The sequence below is a fragment of the Haliotis rufescens genome, unplaced genomic scaffold (genome assembly GCF_023055435.1).
Source record: "Haliotis rufescens isolate VD_foot unplaced genomic scaffold, xgHalRufe1.0.p SCAF_11, whole genome shotgun sequence".
In the NCBI taxonomy this organism is placed as follows: Eukaryota; Metazoa; Mollusca; class Gastropoda; order Lepetellida; family Haliotidae; genus Haliotis; species Haliotis rufescens.
In genome coordinates this window covers 20,057,731-20,072,781 of record NW_025963791.1, presented here as the reverse complement: position 1 = coordinate 20,072,781, position 15,051 = coordinate 20,057,731, and the positions used below count along the sequence as shown (strand labels likewise).

At 42.4% G+C, this 15,051-nt stretch overlaps 1 protein-coding gene across 1 annotated transcript in view; it reads right to left on the bottom strand.

Annotated features, from left to right (window-relative positions):
- Positions 1-15,051, bottom strand: part of LOC124137287 — a 127,228-nt gene that overhangs the window by 18,329 nt on the left and 93,848 nt on the right. The window contains exons 49-59 of the mRNA XM_048392883.1: positions 14,782-14,994; positions 13,735-13,969; positions 12,661-12,748; positions 10,533-10,629; positions 10,036-10,197; positions 8,152-8,313; positions 6,593-6,754; positions 5,675-5,836; positions 3,544-3,711; positions 2,444-2,608; positions 780-944 (exon numbers count right to left, since the gene is read on the bottom strand). Coding sequence (XP_048248840.1) covers positions 780-944; positions 2,444-2,608; positions 3,544-3,711; positions 5,675-5,836; positions 6,593-6,754; positions 8,152-8,313; positions 10,036-10,197; positions 10,533-10,629; positions 12,661-12,748; positions 13,735-13,969; positions 14,782-14,994 — 1,779 coding nt within the window. The remainder of the gene's footprint in view (positions 1-779; positions 945-2,443; positions 2,609-3,543; positions 3,712-5,674; positions 5,837-6,592; positions 6,755-8,151; positions 8,314-10,035; positions 10,198-10,532; positions 10,630-12,660; positions 12,749-13,734; positions 13,970-14,781; positions 14,995-15,051) is intronic.

Genomic DNA, 15,051 nt, shown 5'->3' with positions numbered 1-15,051 from the left:
GTTAGTAACTCACAGTCCATTAGACTGAGTAGCAAAGCAAATCAAATTGGCTAATGAAAATCGAGGGTTGGTAATTTGAGATCGGGAGATCCATGGGAATGGATCCAGCGACTAGTCTAGGCTTACCGAATTGCAAGTCTTGGGGATATAGAGGATTGAGACATTGATGGCGCTATATAAGATAGCTACGCGAAAAAATCGCTCAGAACAATGAAGAACGAAGTGTGGCTTATTTCACGATAAAACAATGTTCTATCATGACTGGAGATTCAAACATGAGTTTGCAGCTTGATGACGTTGTATATTGGATGATGTTATTTTGGAGGGGGAGTGTCTAGTGAGTTGTTCCCCATAGATGTGGCTGGGCAAAGCAGATAAACACGATGGCCGAACTATTACTTCCAAAAGTGGGAGAGATATGACAATCATATTAGGAGAAAAGGTACAGGTAATCGACGTGAGGATTGTGAGAATATGCGGGAAATATCCACCTGTGCATAAAATGGACTTGTTCAACATTGCCAAGGTTGGATTCTATTCAGGGAATCACCAACATTTAAAATACAGGTAAATATTTTTAAAGCTTGTACATTTTATCATCATCCTTATAAGAAATAAACAACTTACAAAAACTGTGGTCGTTGTTTATGGTAAAAAAAAACAAACTCCCACTCATCGTTTATTTCTTAATTAAACCTAATACTGCTCTTCAGGGATCAATCATCAGGGTTAGATCCACACGGCAAAGCAGGCCTGGCAGAGAAACAAACAGGTCTCACCTACAGTGCATTCCCCAACTGACTCTGCTCCAGCACCAGGAGTGATGTATCCTTCTGGGCACGCCACACACACAGACAGCAGGCCCTGGGAGTTGTTCTTGTAGAAGCCTTGCACACATGGCTGACACTCCCCACCCACCACCTCCTGGCCAGAGGGGCAGTACACTGCAACATTGTAACAGTCTTACACCTCTGTGTTCCAAATAAAGCATGCGAGGAGCAGTGTTCGAAATAATATTAAATACAACAAGACAGTCGGGCAGGTGACCCATAAATGTTGCATGCCCATTTTCAAAGACAGCTGCCCGCATTCAGATAAAGTTGAATTTAAATGTATCCTTCGTACTGTGTTTTCCAGCCCCTAATAAAGGAGTACTTCCGATTATGTGTTTTGTTTGTTTATTTGTTGTTTAACGCCGCACTCAGCAACATTCCAGCTATATGACGGCGGTCTGTAAATAATCAAGTCTGGACCAGTCAATCCAGTGCTTGACATCATGAGCATCGTTCCAAGCAATTGGGATATGATGACATGCATCAGCAAAGTCAGCAAGCCTGACCACCCGATCCCATTAGTTGCCTCTTACGACAAGCATGGTCGCCTTTTACAGGAAAACATGGGTTGCTGAAGACCTTGTCTACCCCGAATCTTCACGGGTCTCTTAATATCAATCCTAATACACTAAAATTAAGACTAGATTGACCAGTGAAAGTGTGGTTACTTCCTTTCATCCACTGTTAATAATGATCGCTAACACAGTATGAGAAAAATAAAGAAAAATAAAAGACAATCGTGTCTTGCTTCAGTTGAAATGATGCAAACAATTACTTGAGAACCAGCGAGGAATATTGAATATTTAAATTATCTTCCGGACAGTCAGGCAGGTGGAGTCAAATTTAATGCAGCCCAACAGAAAAGTCACCAGCCATGGGCAGGCAGGCAGGCAGTTTTTTCGGTGTCCTTGTCAGGACCATAATGTTAAAAGTTTAGGGGTCCCTCGTTTCAATTACTGTATCAGCTAACCCCAAGGACCCTGGACCCCCAAGAATACCAGCTGCCTAATATCTTTTATCATCAAAATCTGGCTTCCACAGGAGATAGTGCTTGGGATGAAATTGCATCCCAATGCTTTGCAGACCATTGTGACATCATCAGTTACCATGACATCACAATCAAATGACATCACTAACCACTCTGCCACTAAAGCTGGCTAGCTGTACTCTCTACTGTCAAGACAAGTCTATTTACTGTTTACAAACTGAAAAAGTTGGAAGAACATTGTTGGATGAAAAATAGAATCGGACCCAAGTGCCTTTTGATATGAAATATATCAACACTCATTGATAAAAGTTTAAGACTCTACATGTTGATATATTTGATATCTGAAGACACTTGGGAGATTCTCTATTTATATCATTGGTGTTCGTCAACACTGACTTCCTGTTTTCATTAAAGAGGAACTTTCCCTTACTGACCCATCTCAGTCTTGTTTGCATCATCCCAAGGCAAGCATGTCCACTAGCCTGTATATAAGCCTTGTTTCTACTAGACTTTGATAAAAAGGCTCGTGGATGCTGTTGCCTCCGGAAGATGTCTAGTGTGTTGCACATGCGAAGCCTGCACAACAGGACTGAAGTATCTCCATGATGTGACGATAGCTCACCTGTGCATTCGGTCTGCAGCTTACTGCCCATCAACACCGTGGTCTCGTTGTCGGCACATGGCAGACAGTCTGGCTGTGCGGCCAGGGGCTGGTAGGACCCCTCAGGACAGAGGTCACACAGCGTGGATGAGGTGTTGGACTGGAAGGATCCAGGCGGGCAGTTCACTGAAAACACACATGATAGGAAACAATTTCTACATTTCTAACACTTATGAAGCACAGCCTCACTGTATACATCTGTTTGGAGAGCGGATGGTCGGGGGTTCGAACCCTGGCTGCGTCATGGCTAAAGACGCTGAAAGAGGATACTTGTTGTTACCCTGCACTCGGCATTACGGGGCATTTAACAATGACTGGCTTGCTCAGAATCAGTATACTGTGTCTGAGTTGGGTAGCCATGTTAAACAGCGGCATCCACTGTAAAACTGGCAACAGTCTCGACAAGGACATGCATACACGTATGCACGTTGTATAAATGCAATAATCCTGAATGCGACGTTAAACCCCATTTCACATCACCTCACTTACTGTATACTTACTGCAAATCATAGCACAAAAAGATGCTTATTTTAAAATAGTGACTTAATAAAGATCATTTCTGTGGTGTGTTTTACAATTAACACTTTTGGTTTCCTGTCACAAAAGGAAGTACCATACTCTGCCACTATTGTTTGTTTGTTTGTTTGTTTGTTGTTTAATGCCACACTCAGCAATATTCCAGCTATATGACAGCGGTCTATAAATAATCGAATTCTGGACCAGGCAATCCTGTGATTGACATCATGAGCATCAATCCATGCAATTGAAATACGATAACATGCATCAACCGAATCAGCGACCCCGGATCTTCACGGGTCCTGCCGCCATTGTGGACATCTGATCCCCATCATAGATGCATGGGGTACTGGGGAATAGGCCAAAGTGAGTACTGGGTATGGTACAGATCCTAAATAAGGCAAATCCATCATTCAAACCACGGATCCTGGAATAGGTAAGGGGTGCAACCCTGCACAACAACTACCTATCTAAGATCTCTGGGCCGGTGTGACCCACAAGTGTGCAAACCAATGTATACCCTCGTCCTGGGATAAAAAACGTACCTACAGAACACCCATCCACTGAAGTTGTAGCATTAGAGGGAGTAATTAAGTTGCCGCTACAGGGCAGACAGCTGCCATAGGGGTCGACGGTGAAGTCCTTGTACGTGCCGATGGGGCACTCCTTGCATCCTGTGTTGTCCACTGGCTCAAACCCAGATTCACAGAAAACTGAAAGATACAGATAAAACAGTGAGCACACATACACATCAAAACATAAACACCCCACTGTAACAAGTAAACAACGTAATTAAACTTGTGAATATGTCTGTAACTTTGAGGCTCTCTCTGAGGGCTGGGATGGGTAACTTGGGTACCCAGGTCGGGTGGGTATTGAGTAGGACCCTGGTACCCACAGGACTACCCGGATCTGTGGTTAGTCACGTGATATATTGTTTAATGGCAAAAATTATCAAGAACTCTATGGTTACACTATAAGTCACTAATGTTGGCATTTCTTTCTGAACATGCATCCATTCTTTCTGATTTTTCATATGGTTGAATAAAGATAACTTAATTCAGCTTCAGTGTATGAATGACCAGATTGTTTAATACATGTATCCAAATACGTTTTGCCAGGGCTATGCTAAAAATGTTCCCAATCGGACATTTTGAGACATCTCCTGAGACCTACCTGGATAGTAAATTTGGACTCGTCCCAGCCCTACTCTCTCTACTTGTATCAGATTACCAAATCTTTCAGACAAACAAACAATTCTAAAACAAAAATCCTACTTCCTAATGTACTACTTTAACAAGAGTGATCCGAAGATGACATATCCCCCCGACGTGGCATGTCGGTTGCTGTTCATGTTACCGGCACTCACTACGAGGAAGTAGGTTGCCATGAGTGCCATCAATTCCCTCAGATGGCAAAGAGAAATAACTTTCCTTCTACCATTTGAACATGACAATAACATGACATTATTACAAATATATCCTCATCAACATTATCACTCAGGGGATATAATGAGAATCATCAGTCACAAATGTTTCCCTCAACATTGTATACTGGGGATTGACTAAAAGTAAGATGGTTACAGATTAACACTAATAGAAAATAATTCACACAGAAACACATCAGTCACAATTGTTTCACTAAACATTGTATGTTTGGGATTGACAAAAAAACAAACCTAAACATCTTGTTTCATTATATGTCAGGGGCTACAAATTAAAAAGATTAAAATCTATAAATAACAAACTGCACTACTAGTGAACATGATTGATATGTGCATAAAGTTTGGTGAATCTCTGTCGCATGGTTTAGAAGATATGCTCCAGACGAGGACATTACCCTAAGTTCATCAATTTTCAATTTAAATTGAAAAAAGAAAAAATAGAAAAAAACCTGTTAATAGCAAAGGCACAACTACATAACCTGCTTGATAGGTGTAAAAACTTTTGAGAAGCTAAGTTGTATGGTTCGGGAGATATGGTCCGGACAAGAGCACTACCCTCAAATTTCCTAAGTTCATCATATTTCCATGGAAACGACAAAAACATAAAATTCGAAAAATCTCTAAATAGCAAAAGGCACTTCTACTGAGCCTGATTGTTAAGTGTACCAAGTTTTGGGAAGCTAGGTTGTACGGTTTAGGAAATATGCTCCGGACAAGAGCACTACCCTCAAATTTCCTAAGTTCATCATATTTCCATGGAAATGACAAAAATAAAAAATTCTAAAAATCTCCACATAGCAAAAAGCACTACTACTGAGCCTGATTGGTAAGTGTACTAAGTTTTGTGAAGCTAGGTTTTACGGTTTAGGAAATATGCTCCGGACAAACAATGATTACAGACAGACAGACGGACATACTGATGGCTATATCCCCCCGTCATTATATGTGACCATAGAGTTCTAGATATGTTTTGTCATTAAACAATATATCACGTGACTGTAACCAAGGGGTCCGGGTAGTTCTGTGGGTACCCGGGTCCTACTTAGTACCCCCCAACCTCTGTACCCCCTGACCTGAGTACCCCCCACCTGTGTACCCCCCGACCTGAGTACCCCCCAACCTGAGTACCCAAGTTACCCATCACAGGCCTACAAGGGTGGAAAGAAGACTTTGATTAAAAGGCTAGTGGACGCTCTTGCCTCGGGAAGATAATATTCCTGAGTCATACATACATTTGCAGTCCGTGGCAGCAGTGGAGCGAATGCCGTCAGTGCGGTGTCGGTCGTTGCAGGAGGTGCAGTTATCCTGCCACTTCTGATCTTGGTAGGTATTTTGTGGACACGGCTGACACACGTTCTCACTGGCATTCCTGAACTCACCAACTGGGCAGGCCACTGACAACAAACATGTCCAGATGACGTATATATAATACAGAAAACTATGTTTATGACGAACTCAGGGTACTTCTAATTTTAGTTCATTATAACCGTAGTTCGTTATAACCGTAGTTCATTATAGGCATTTATACAGCAAATGGATGGGACACCAAAACAGTTTTTTTTATATCCGTCAGTTCGGTATAAGCATGTTTGTTATAAAAGTAGTTTACTGTATATTATATAATGTGTGTCAAATAATAAATAGGCCACGCCCACTAGCGGACTTCTGTTTCCTGATTAGTGAATGGTTTGCATGTTGACAACACAAACAACAGTGATGTCAATTCTCCAACAGAGATACACTTTTTACAAGGATAATACATGTCAACCTGAGAAAAATGTAAACTTAAAACAATCTGAAAAGCGCTAAATTACTTCTGCTGGAAACAAAGTGTGAGTATGTTGATACGTGTGTGCATGTGTATGTCTGTCTGTCTGTATGTCTGCATGTATGTTTAGATTGTAGTTACACTGACCTACAGTACACCCGCGTGGGTATGTATGTCTTTCTGTCTGTATGTCTGCATGTATGTATAAATTGTAGTTACACTGACCAACAGTCCACCCGCGTCGGTGTGTATGTCTGTCTGTCTGTATGTCTGCATGGATGTATAGATTATAGTTACACTGACCTACAGTACACCCGCATCAGTGTGTATGTCTGTCTGTATGTCTGTATGGATGTATGGATGTATAGATTGTTACACTGACCTATTGTACACTCAGTCGATGAGTTGGCAGCGGTAGTTGGTGTGATGAGCCCGGGGTCACAGTTGAGACAGACCTGGTTGACAGAGTTCTCCCTGTAGGTTCCGACCGGGCACTCAACACACTCCCCACTCACCGACAACTGCTCCCCTGACTTACATCCATCTGCAATACAGAGAACTTGACTGCCACCAACATTCCTTATATGACATCTGAATAATAAATCCACCAGTGGGCCATCGATCATCAGAATTTACCATAGGTCATTTGCCTGTCAAGACTTCTAATAGCAAATATATTCCAATAAACTGTTACAGAATATATTTTGGCAATAAATCAATGCTATATACAATTAGTTCAAACATATTGTGCAATATACTACCTATCCAAATGTTAGACATAGAACCCAGCCTTACAGATGAAACATTGAAATTAAATATATTCCTAAATCAAAATGACCATTTACCTTCAAATATGGTATCTACATTTGGATGATCATTTATAATAATAGAGGTGAAATTGGGTTTAACGTCGTGTCCAAGATTATCGAACTTATATAGCGACGTGCATGTACGTGTATGTGTTTGTGTGGCTGCTTGTACTAGTCCGGACTGATGCCGATTTATAGTGCTAGCTCACTGAGATACCATGTCGCAGTTTAACATGACTACCCCACTCAGACACAGTATACTGACTCCGAGCTGACCAGTCCTTGTTTTAGCCCCTTAATGCCGAGCGCCAGACAGGGTTACATCAAGTACCATCTTTTAACATCTTTTGGTATGACGTGGCCGGGGATCGAACACTGGACCTTCCGCTCTCCGGGTGGACGTTCTAACACTGGACCACGGAGGCAGTTTATAATAATAGACAAACAACAAGTTCACATACATGCATACATTTGTTTGTTTATTGAAGAACTTCGCCTCACCTATGATAGTGGCATGTATATTTTTTAACATGGAGAACATGATAAGTTGTAGCAGTATCACGAGGGGTATACATGGTTTTATGCGCCCCATGTTAGGTTTCATAGAGAGTGATATAGAACCTAACAAGGGATGCATAAAACCCCATGTACCCTGAGTGATACTGCTACAACGAATTTATCTTACTGACATGTTCAATCTGCCATTGTAGAAGAATTAAAACACATTGAAAATTGATAGAAAGCAGCTGTTTGACTGAGCTGAGGTTAACTTGTGCACTGTCACAGTACTTTCGTTGTGTGCAGCTTTTGCTTCAAAGCAGGGTATGAGGGGCTTATTCTCCTGCTGAGAAATCCATTTGCAGGCTGTTTTCTTCATGGAGAGGTATAAAGCATCTATTTTCCTGCTGAGAAATCCATTTGCAGGCTGTTTTCTTCATGGAGAGGTATAAGGGATTTATTCTCCCGCTCAAAACTATATCTGCCTCCCAGGCACAGTATTGTGCCATTCAGATCTCAACATTCTGACATGGAGGTATCATAAAGATTTTTAACAACGCTATCCCAAACATGGACCTCCTCTCTTATAGCACACAGCAACACTGATGTATCACAACAATATCATCATACTCACCTACACACTCTGAATGTGATGTGGTGCCTGTGTTCAATGTAACTTGACCAAGAGGGCAAAGTCTGCAGGACAAGGCGCCAGTGATGTTCTGGTAGGTTCCTATAGGGCACGGCTCACAGTTCCCACTGGTGATGTTGTAGAATTCCCCAACAGTGCAGTTAGCTACGGAAGAAAGATTCATGGAATCACACTAAAGCAGCATACAGGTGTGATGCAGCAGCTTTGGGAATCTTAGTCATCAAGACTAGTATAAACCTGATTTAACTAGTTCTCACGAGGTTGGGACTGAAAAGAACGGACAGAAAATGTACGCAGAGTAAATCTTTTTGTCTCATTCAAGAAGGACTAGCTACAATTTGTAGCAAACTTTAAGAATTGAGAACTTTTTCAGAATTATAGCCTTCAAATGCTACTATATCCATGAGGACTACCATCATTAAGGATTTACTGGTCCTCAGCACAATTTAGTAGTCTCCGGCTAGCAGACTAGTGTGAATTTCAAAGTCTGTGCAGGTGATTTTTTTTTACTGCACCAATTGCACATCATTACATTTCCCTGCACTACACCTGTCTCATCTTTTACTCAAATATTTGGCTAAAAGTTGCAGCTGACATGTATTTGCCTTCAACAATGCTGTGAGCAAAGATTTTAAGAATATGGTCTAGGGGAGGTAACTCTTAGATACTGCATCAGGCATATTCTTTTTTGTGTTGTTATGGTAACTTTGTTGTCACCTCTGTACTTATAAAACACAGAAGCTGGTGGTCATTGTAGATCAATGTATTTCCTACATAATTTGTCAATGTTATGCAGCCTGTTTTTGTGAGACACTCTATACCATAAGCGAAAAAAGCTGTCATACTACAGGGAACAGCATTCAGTCTTTGGTAGCCTTGCTCTAAGGCTGTACTGAATGAGAAATCCATGGGTGTATTGTACAGAGTAATTCCATCCTTGTAATAGGCTAGTCTACACATGTGGACAGTACAGTCTAAGGACGCCAGTCTATTATAGGGACAGCTTGTTCTTATTAATGTAATCAAGAAAGTATGATTTGAACTGATAATTATTGCCTTAGAGACTTGTGCAAGTCTACAGTAGCAATGTACTTCTTGTAGATATTGTTTCATAGATCATTCGGCAGTAATTATTTTGAGAATATGTCCGTTAAATTTACCGTTAAATAAACATAGCATGCTTCATATATTCATTCTTTGTGTCGTTTTGCACTATCATTGATATGTAGTATGAGAGACCATGTACTGATATATACTCTGGAAGAATACTCGATACATTGAAGCATGTGAAATCAGGTAAACAGGAATGAATGCGTTTTCCTGAAATTTTAGATAATTTTATGAAAACATCAAGTCTTTAACTTGTGTGGGTTAGACAAATATATTAACAATCACAGAAATATTTGTTTAATCAACATCACTATATCTTATGCTAAAGTGAGAATAAATACAAATTTGTATTAGTCTTTTGTTATGTTACCTAAACACACATAGAAACAAGGCTATAGTCATCAGTGATTATACAGTGTATCTGAACATTTTACTAGTGCTTCAAATATTTCCTGCCACTGATAATTACAGATAAATTTACAACATTCTCTACTGCCACATAACAATATGTTCTTGCCATATAATTTCTAAAGTTGCATCCATGTCTGTCTACGGACAAAAAAAAAAGATTTGCTCAGTTTTAGTCTGGGCCCTAAGACCTCGATCCACTCATGAATACACTTGTCATTTTGTGTATGTGTATGTCAGTGTGACTGTCTTTCATTATCACAAGGAAAGTTCATAACAAAACTACACCTATATGATGAAGTGACAAACAAAACTATAGAACAAGGCTGCTAAATCTCCACTACTTACTGATGCAATCTGCTGAATCTGTGGTGCCAACAGACGGAGTTGTCTGCCCCGGACCACATGACTGACATGTGACCTGTCCAAATAGTGGTTGGTATTCCCCCATGGGACAGTTGACGCACCTGTTGATTGGTGCACTGTGATAGGTGCCTGGTCCACACGTATCTGTACAATTCCAACAGAGTGAGTGAGTGAAAAAGTAAAAAGCCACCTTTTTTCAATAGGTGACCCTTTCACAAGTCAAAATAATAATGATAAGCTCTATTGAAATATATGTAGAGTTTTTATGTTTTCCTGTGTTTTTTTATATTAATTATATCAACACTCATCAATAGATAAAAAAACAAGTAGTTTTCCTGCTTTAATCATATCTTGTTGATTCTAGCTCTATGTATGCCATATTACAGTATTTATGAATGAACTACTCTATTAAGTTGACTTTGTAAAAGTGCTCCAGTAATACAGTATTACACTGAGTCTACATTGGTACAGTGACTCACAGCAAAATTCATCAACTTCAACTTGGCCTGACTCGCAGAGTAGTACCACATCAACTCTGAAAGCACTGGGCTCCGGCTCTGCCCCGGGCAGGGAGACCTACAAGGAGAGGGAAACAACATCATGTAGTCACCACAACACTGAAGGCACTGGCTCCTAGCAGGGAGGCCTACGAGGAGAGGGAAACAACATCATGTAGTCACCACAACACTGAAGGCACTGGCTCCTAGCAGGGAGGCCTACGAGGAGAGGGAAACAACATCGTGTAGTCACAACAACACTGAAGGCTCTGCCCCTGGCAGGGAGACCTACAAGGAGAGGGAAACAACATCATGCAGACACAACAACACTGAAGGCACTGGGAACTGGCAGGGAGACCTACAAGGAGAGGGAAACAACATCATGTAGTCACAACAACACTGAAGGCACTGGCTCCTAGCAGGGAGACCTACAAGGAGAGGGAAACAACATCATGCAGACACAACAACACTGAAGGCACTGGCAACTGGCAGGGAGACCTACAAGGAGAGGGAAACAACATCATGTAGTCACAACAACACTGAAGGCACTGGCTCCTAGCAGGGAGACCTACAAGGAGAGGGAAACAACATCATGCAGACACAACAACACTGAAGGCACTGGCAACTGGCAGGGAGACCTACAAGGAGAGGGAAACAACATCATGTAGTCACAACAACACTGAAGGCACTTGCTCCTAGCAGGGAGACCTACAAGGAGAGGGAAACAACATCATGCAGACACAACAACACTGAAGGCACTGGCTCCTAGCAGGGAGACCTACAAGGAGAGGGAAACAACATCATGCAGACACAACAACACTGAAGGCACTGCCTCCTAGCAGGGAGACCTACAAGGAGAGGGAAACAACATCATGCAGACACAACAACACTGAAGGCACTGGCTCCTAGCAGGGAGACCTACAAGGAGAGGGAAACAACATCATGCAGACACAACAACACTGAAGGCACTGGCTCCTAGCAGGGAGACCTACAAGGAGAGGGAAACAACATCATGCAGACACAACAACACTGAAGGCACTGGCTCCTAGCAGGGAGACCTACAAGGAGAGGGAAACAACATCATGCAGACACAACAACACTGAAGGCTCTGCCCCTGGCAGGGAGACCTACAAGGAGAGGGAAACAACATCATGCAGACACAACAACACTGAAGGCTCTGCCCCTGGCAGGGAGACCTACAAGGAGAGGGAAACAACATCATGCAGTCACAACAACACTGAAGGCTCTGGCTCCTAGCAGGGAGACCTACAAGGAGAGGGAAACAACATCATGCAGACACAACAACACTGAAGGCACTGGCTCCTAGCAGGGAGACCTACAAGGAGAGGGAAACAACATCATGAGGTCACAACAACACTGAAGGCACTGGCTCCTAGCAGGGAGACGTACAAGGAGAGGGAAACAACATCATGCAGACACAACAACACTGAAGGCACTGGCTCCTAGCAGGGAGACCTACAAGGAGAGGGAAACAACATCATGCAGACACAACAACACTGAAGGCACTGGCTCCTAGCAGGGAGACCTACAAGGAGAGGGAAACAACATCATGCAGACACAACAACACTGAAGGCTCTGCCCCTGGCAGGGAGACCTACAAGGAGAGGGAAACAACATCATGCAGTCACAACAACACTGAAGGCACTGGCTCCTAGCAGGGAGACCTACAAGGAGAGGGAAACAACATCATGCAGACACAACAACACTGAAGGCTCTGGCTCCTAGCAGGGAGACCTACAAGGAGAGGGAAACAACATCATGCAGTCACAACAACACTGAAGGCACTGGCTACTGGCAGGGAGACCTACAAGGAGAGGGAAACAACATCATGCAGACACAACAACACTGAAGGCACTGGCTCCTAGCAGGGAGACCTACAAGGAGAGGGAAACAACATCTTGCAGTCACAAAAGTCAGCACATTTCACAGGTAAAAGACACTTTTATGTGACTTAATTCAAAACCAGTTTGTTATCAAACAAATGTTCCATCTGGTTATCGTGCTGACAAAAATTAGTGTAGGTTCAACCCTTACAGACTTGTTTAGATGAACAACTCTGTTGTGGGGGAGCAATAAGGGTCTCACTTACAGCATAGTCAAACTTGCCATTGTCCAGCACTGTTCTCGTAAGGATCTCTTTCGGGGACAGAGATTCAGCCGAAGTGTTCAGCACAGCACTGAAGACAAGAGACAAACACTCAGCTCTGGTTTAAGCATGGGGTATTAAGTCCTGTATGGAGGACCATTTTGGTGTTTTCTACCTGCCATGAAATAAATAAAATACTGTTCAAAGTTAACTTACCCCACTCAAGTTAACTCACTTGCTATTGTAAGCATCCTACTGATACACCTTAGGCATGTTAAATCTTCACTGCATACCAACGTTTGCAACTTATTTGTACTTCCATACGGTTGTTGCTTGTTAATGACATTGTTTCACAATGCACCAAATTCCACACCATTATTATTACCCCAATCAGTGGATCAGTTTGCACTCGATTTTCATTCTCAGCTCCCTTGGGAGAATACAACCGAAGCTGCCTTGGATAACATTCACATTATAATCTCATCCTACCAGGTATCCACTCACTGCTGTGTTTACGACACAGTCACCAATATTAATGAGGCCTGTAAATATCCGAGTCGGTACAAACAGTGTTTGTTTCTTTGTTGTTTAATGCCGCACTCAGCAATACGCCTATATGACGGCGGTCTGTAAATAATTAAATCTGGAACAGACAATCCAGTGATTGATATCATGAGCATCGATTCACACAATTGGGATACCATGACATGCATCAACCAAGCCAGCAAGCCTGACCACCTGATCCTGTTAGTCGCCTCTTACGACAAGCATAAGGGGCGACTAACGGAATCGGGTGATCAGGTTTGCTGGCTTGGTTGGTGTATGTCATTATATCCAGGAAAGAGTGAGCAACATCCAATGCTATCATGGTTTGATGACACACGATCAACCAAGTCACTGATAGTGACCACCTGATTCGCCTCTTACTACAGGCATAGGTGCCTGTGGACAACACTATGACCTGAATCAGAAAATTTGTCTTGAGACCCACCAAAAGCTGAACAGTGTCATGTTTCTGTAATGTTACTGGACAGGAGCCCCAGTTTAGGCGGAGGGCTAAAATGTTGTTCAGCTCACCTGACATTGGGAAATTTGATCTGAACATTGTAAGATGGGAGTGCGCATGTGATGTTGCTGGTGATGGAGGTGCATCCAGAGTCCTCACAGAAGGCGTTGTTCCACGTGGTGTCCAGCTCCTTCACACTGTCCAGCACCTTGGACTCCAGGACAAGCTGGACAGAGCTGCAGGAGCTGACTGTGATGCGGTACTGCAGATTCATCGTCACCACCTGCTGGGCATGGCCTGTCAGCTCTGGAAGCAACACAGTTATTGCAGTGCAAAATGTTTCTGTCAGAAAACACTGGCCTGGAGGGCTCATCATATTTTACTGGCATTACTTAATGGCTACAGTCTATATATTTTGTGTTCACCTGAATGTGGTTTGTGTCTTTTGAGACCATTACGGTAACAAACATGAATGCTAATTGGCTGCTTGGTACCATAAGTATTTTTTAATACTTATGGGAATGTTTTTAGACTTTTACAAGCATCACTAATAGCACATATCTACACTGTAGACATCGCTGCAATGAAATTGCATCACAATGTTTTGCAGACCATTGTGACATCATTGGTTACCATGGCATCACAATCAAATGTCATCACTAATGGCTCTGCAACTGAAGCTGTTAGTTGTACTTTTTGCACTTAAGACACTACTTATTACTGTCTACAAACTGAAAAAATTGGAAGAATGATGCTGAATGATAAATAAAATCTAACCCTCGTGTCTTTTGATATCAAATATATCAACACTCGTTGATAAAAGTGGAAAAACACTTCAACAAGCCCCGATGCTTTTCTACTTTTATCAACTCGTGTTGATATATTTGATATCAAAAGACACTCGGGTGAGATTCTCTTTGTATCAGTCATTATCAGTGTACAGCAATAACCCAGTGTCCTACTCTGCATGCGTTTCCGATGAACTACGAAATGAAAACAAATGACAGCAGACTTTGACAACAGGTGATGCCTGAGCTGACTCATGCATCAAATGATAGAATCATTATTAAGCACCACATATATCTGTGTATGGGTAGATCCAGGGTGTTTTTCCTTACCTCCACATGGGGGGTAGAGTCCATCGGTGTCAGCTAGAGAGGTCCAGCTACCCCCAGGGCCACAGGTGTAGTAGTTGGGCACGGCCTGCACCAGTCCGTGGGTGGGGGCGGGGCAGGAGGGGGTGCATGCTGTGAATGGCCATGTTCCATTACTGGCTTCACACACATTGTCTCCCCCGCCCCGAGGACTGGCCTGAGCCGGACACGACTCACCTAGAAAGTAGAAACAGAATAATCATCACATGTACCCGTTATCAAATAAGCATACTT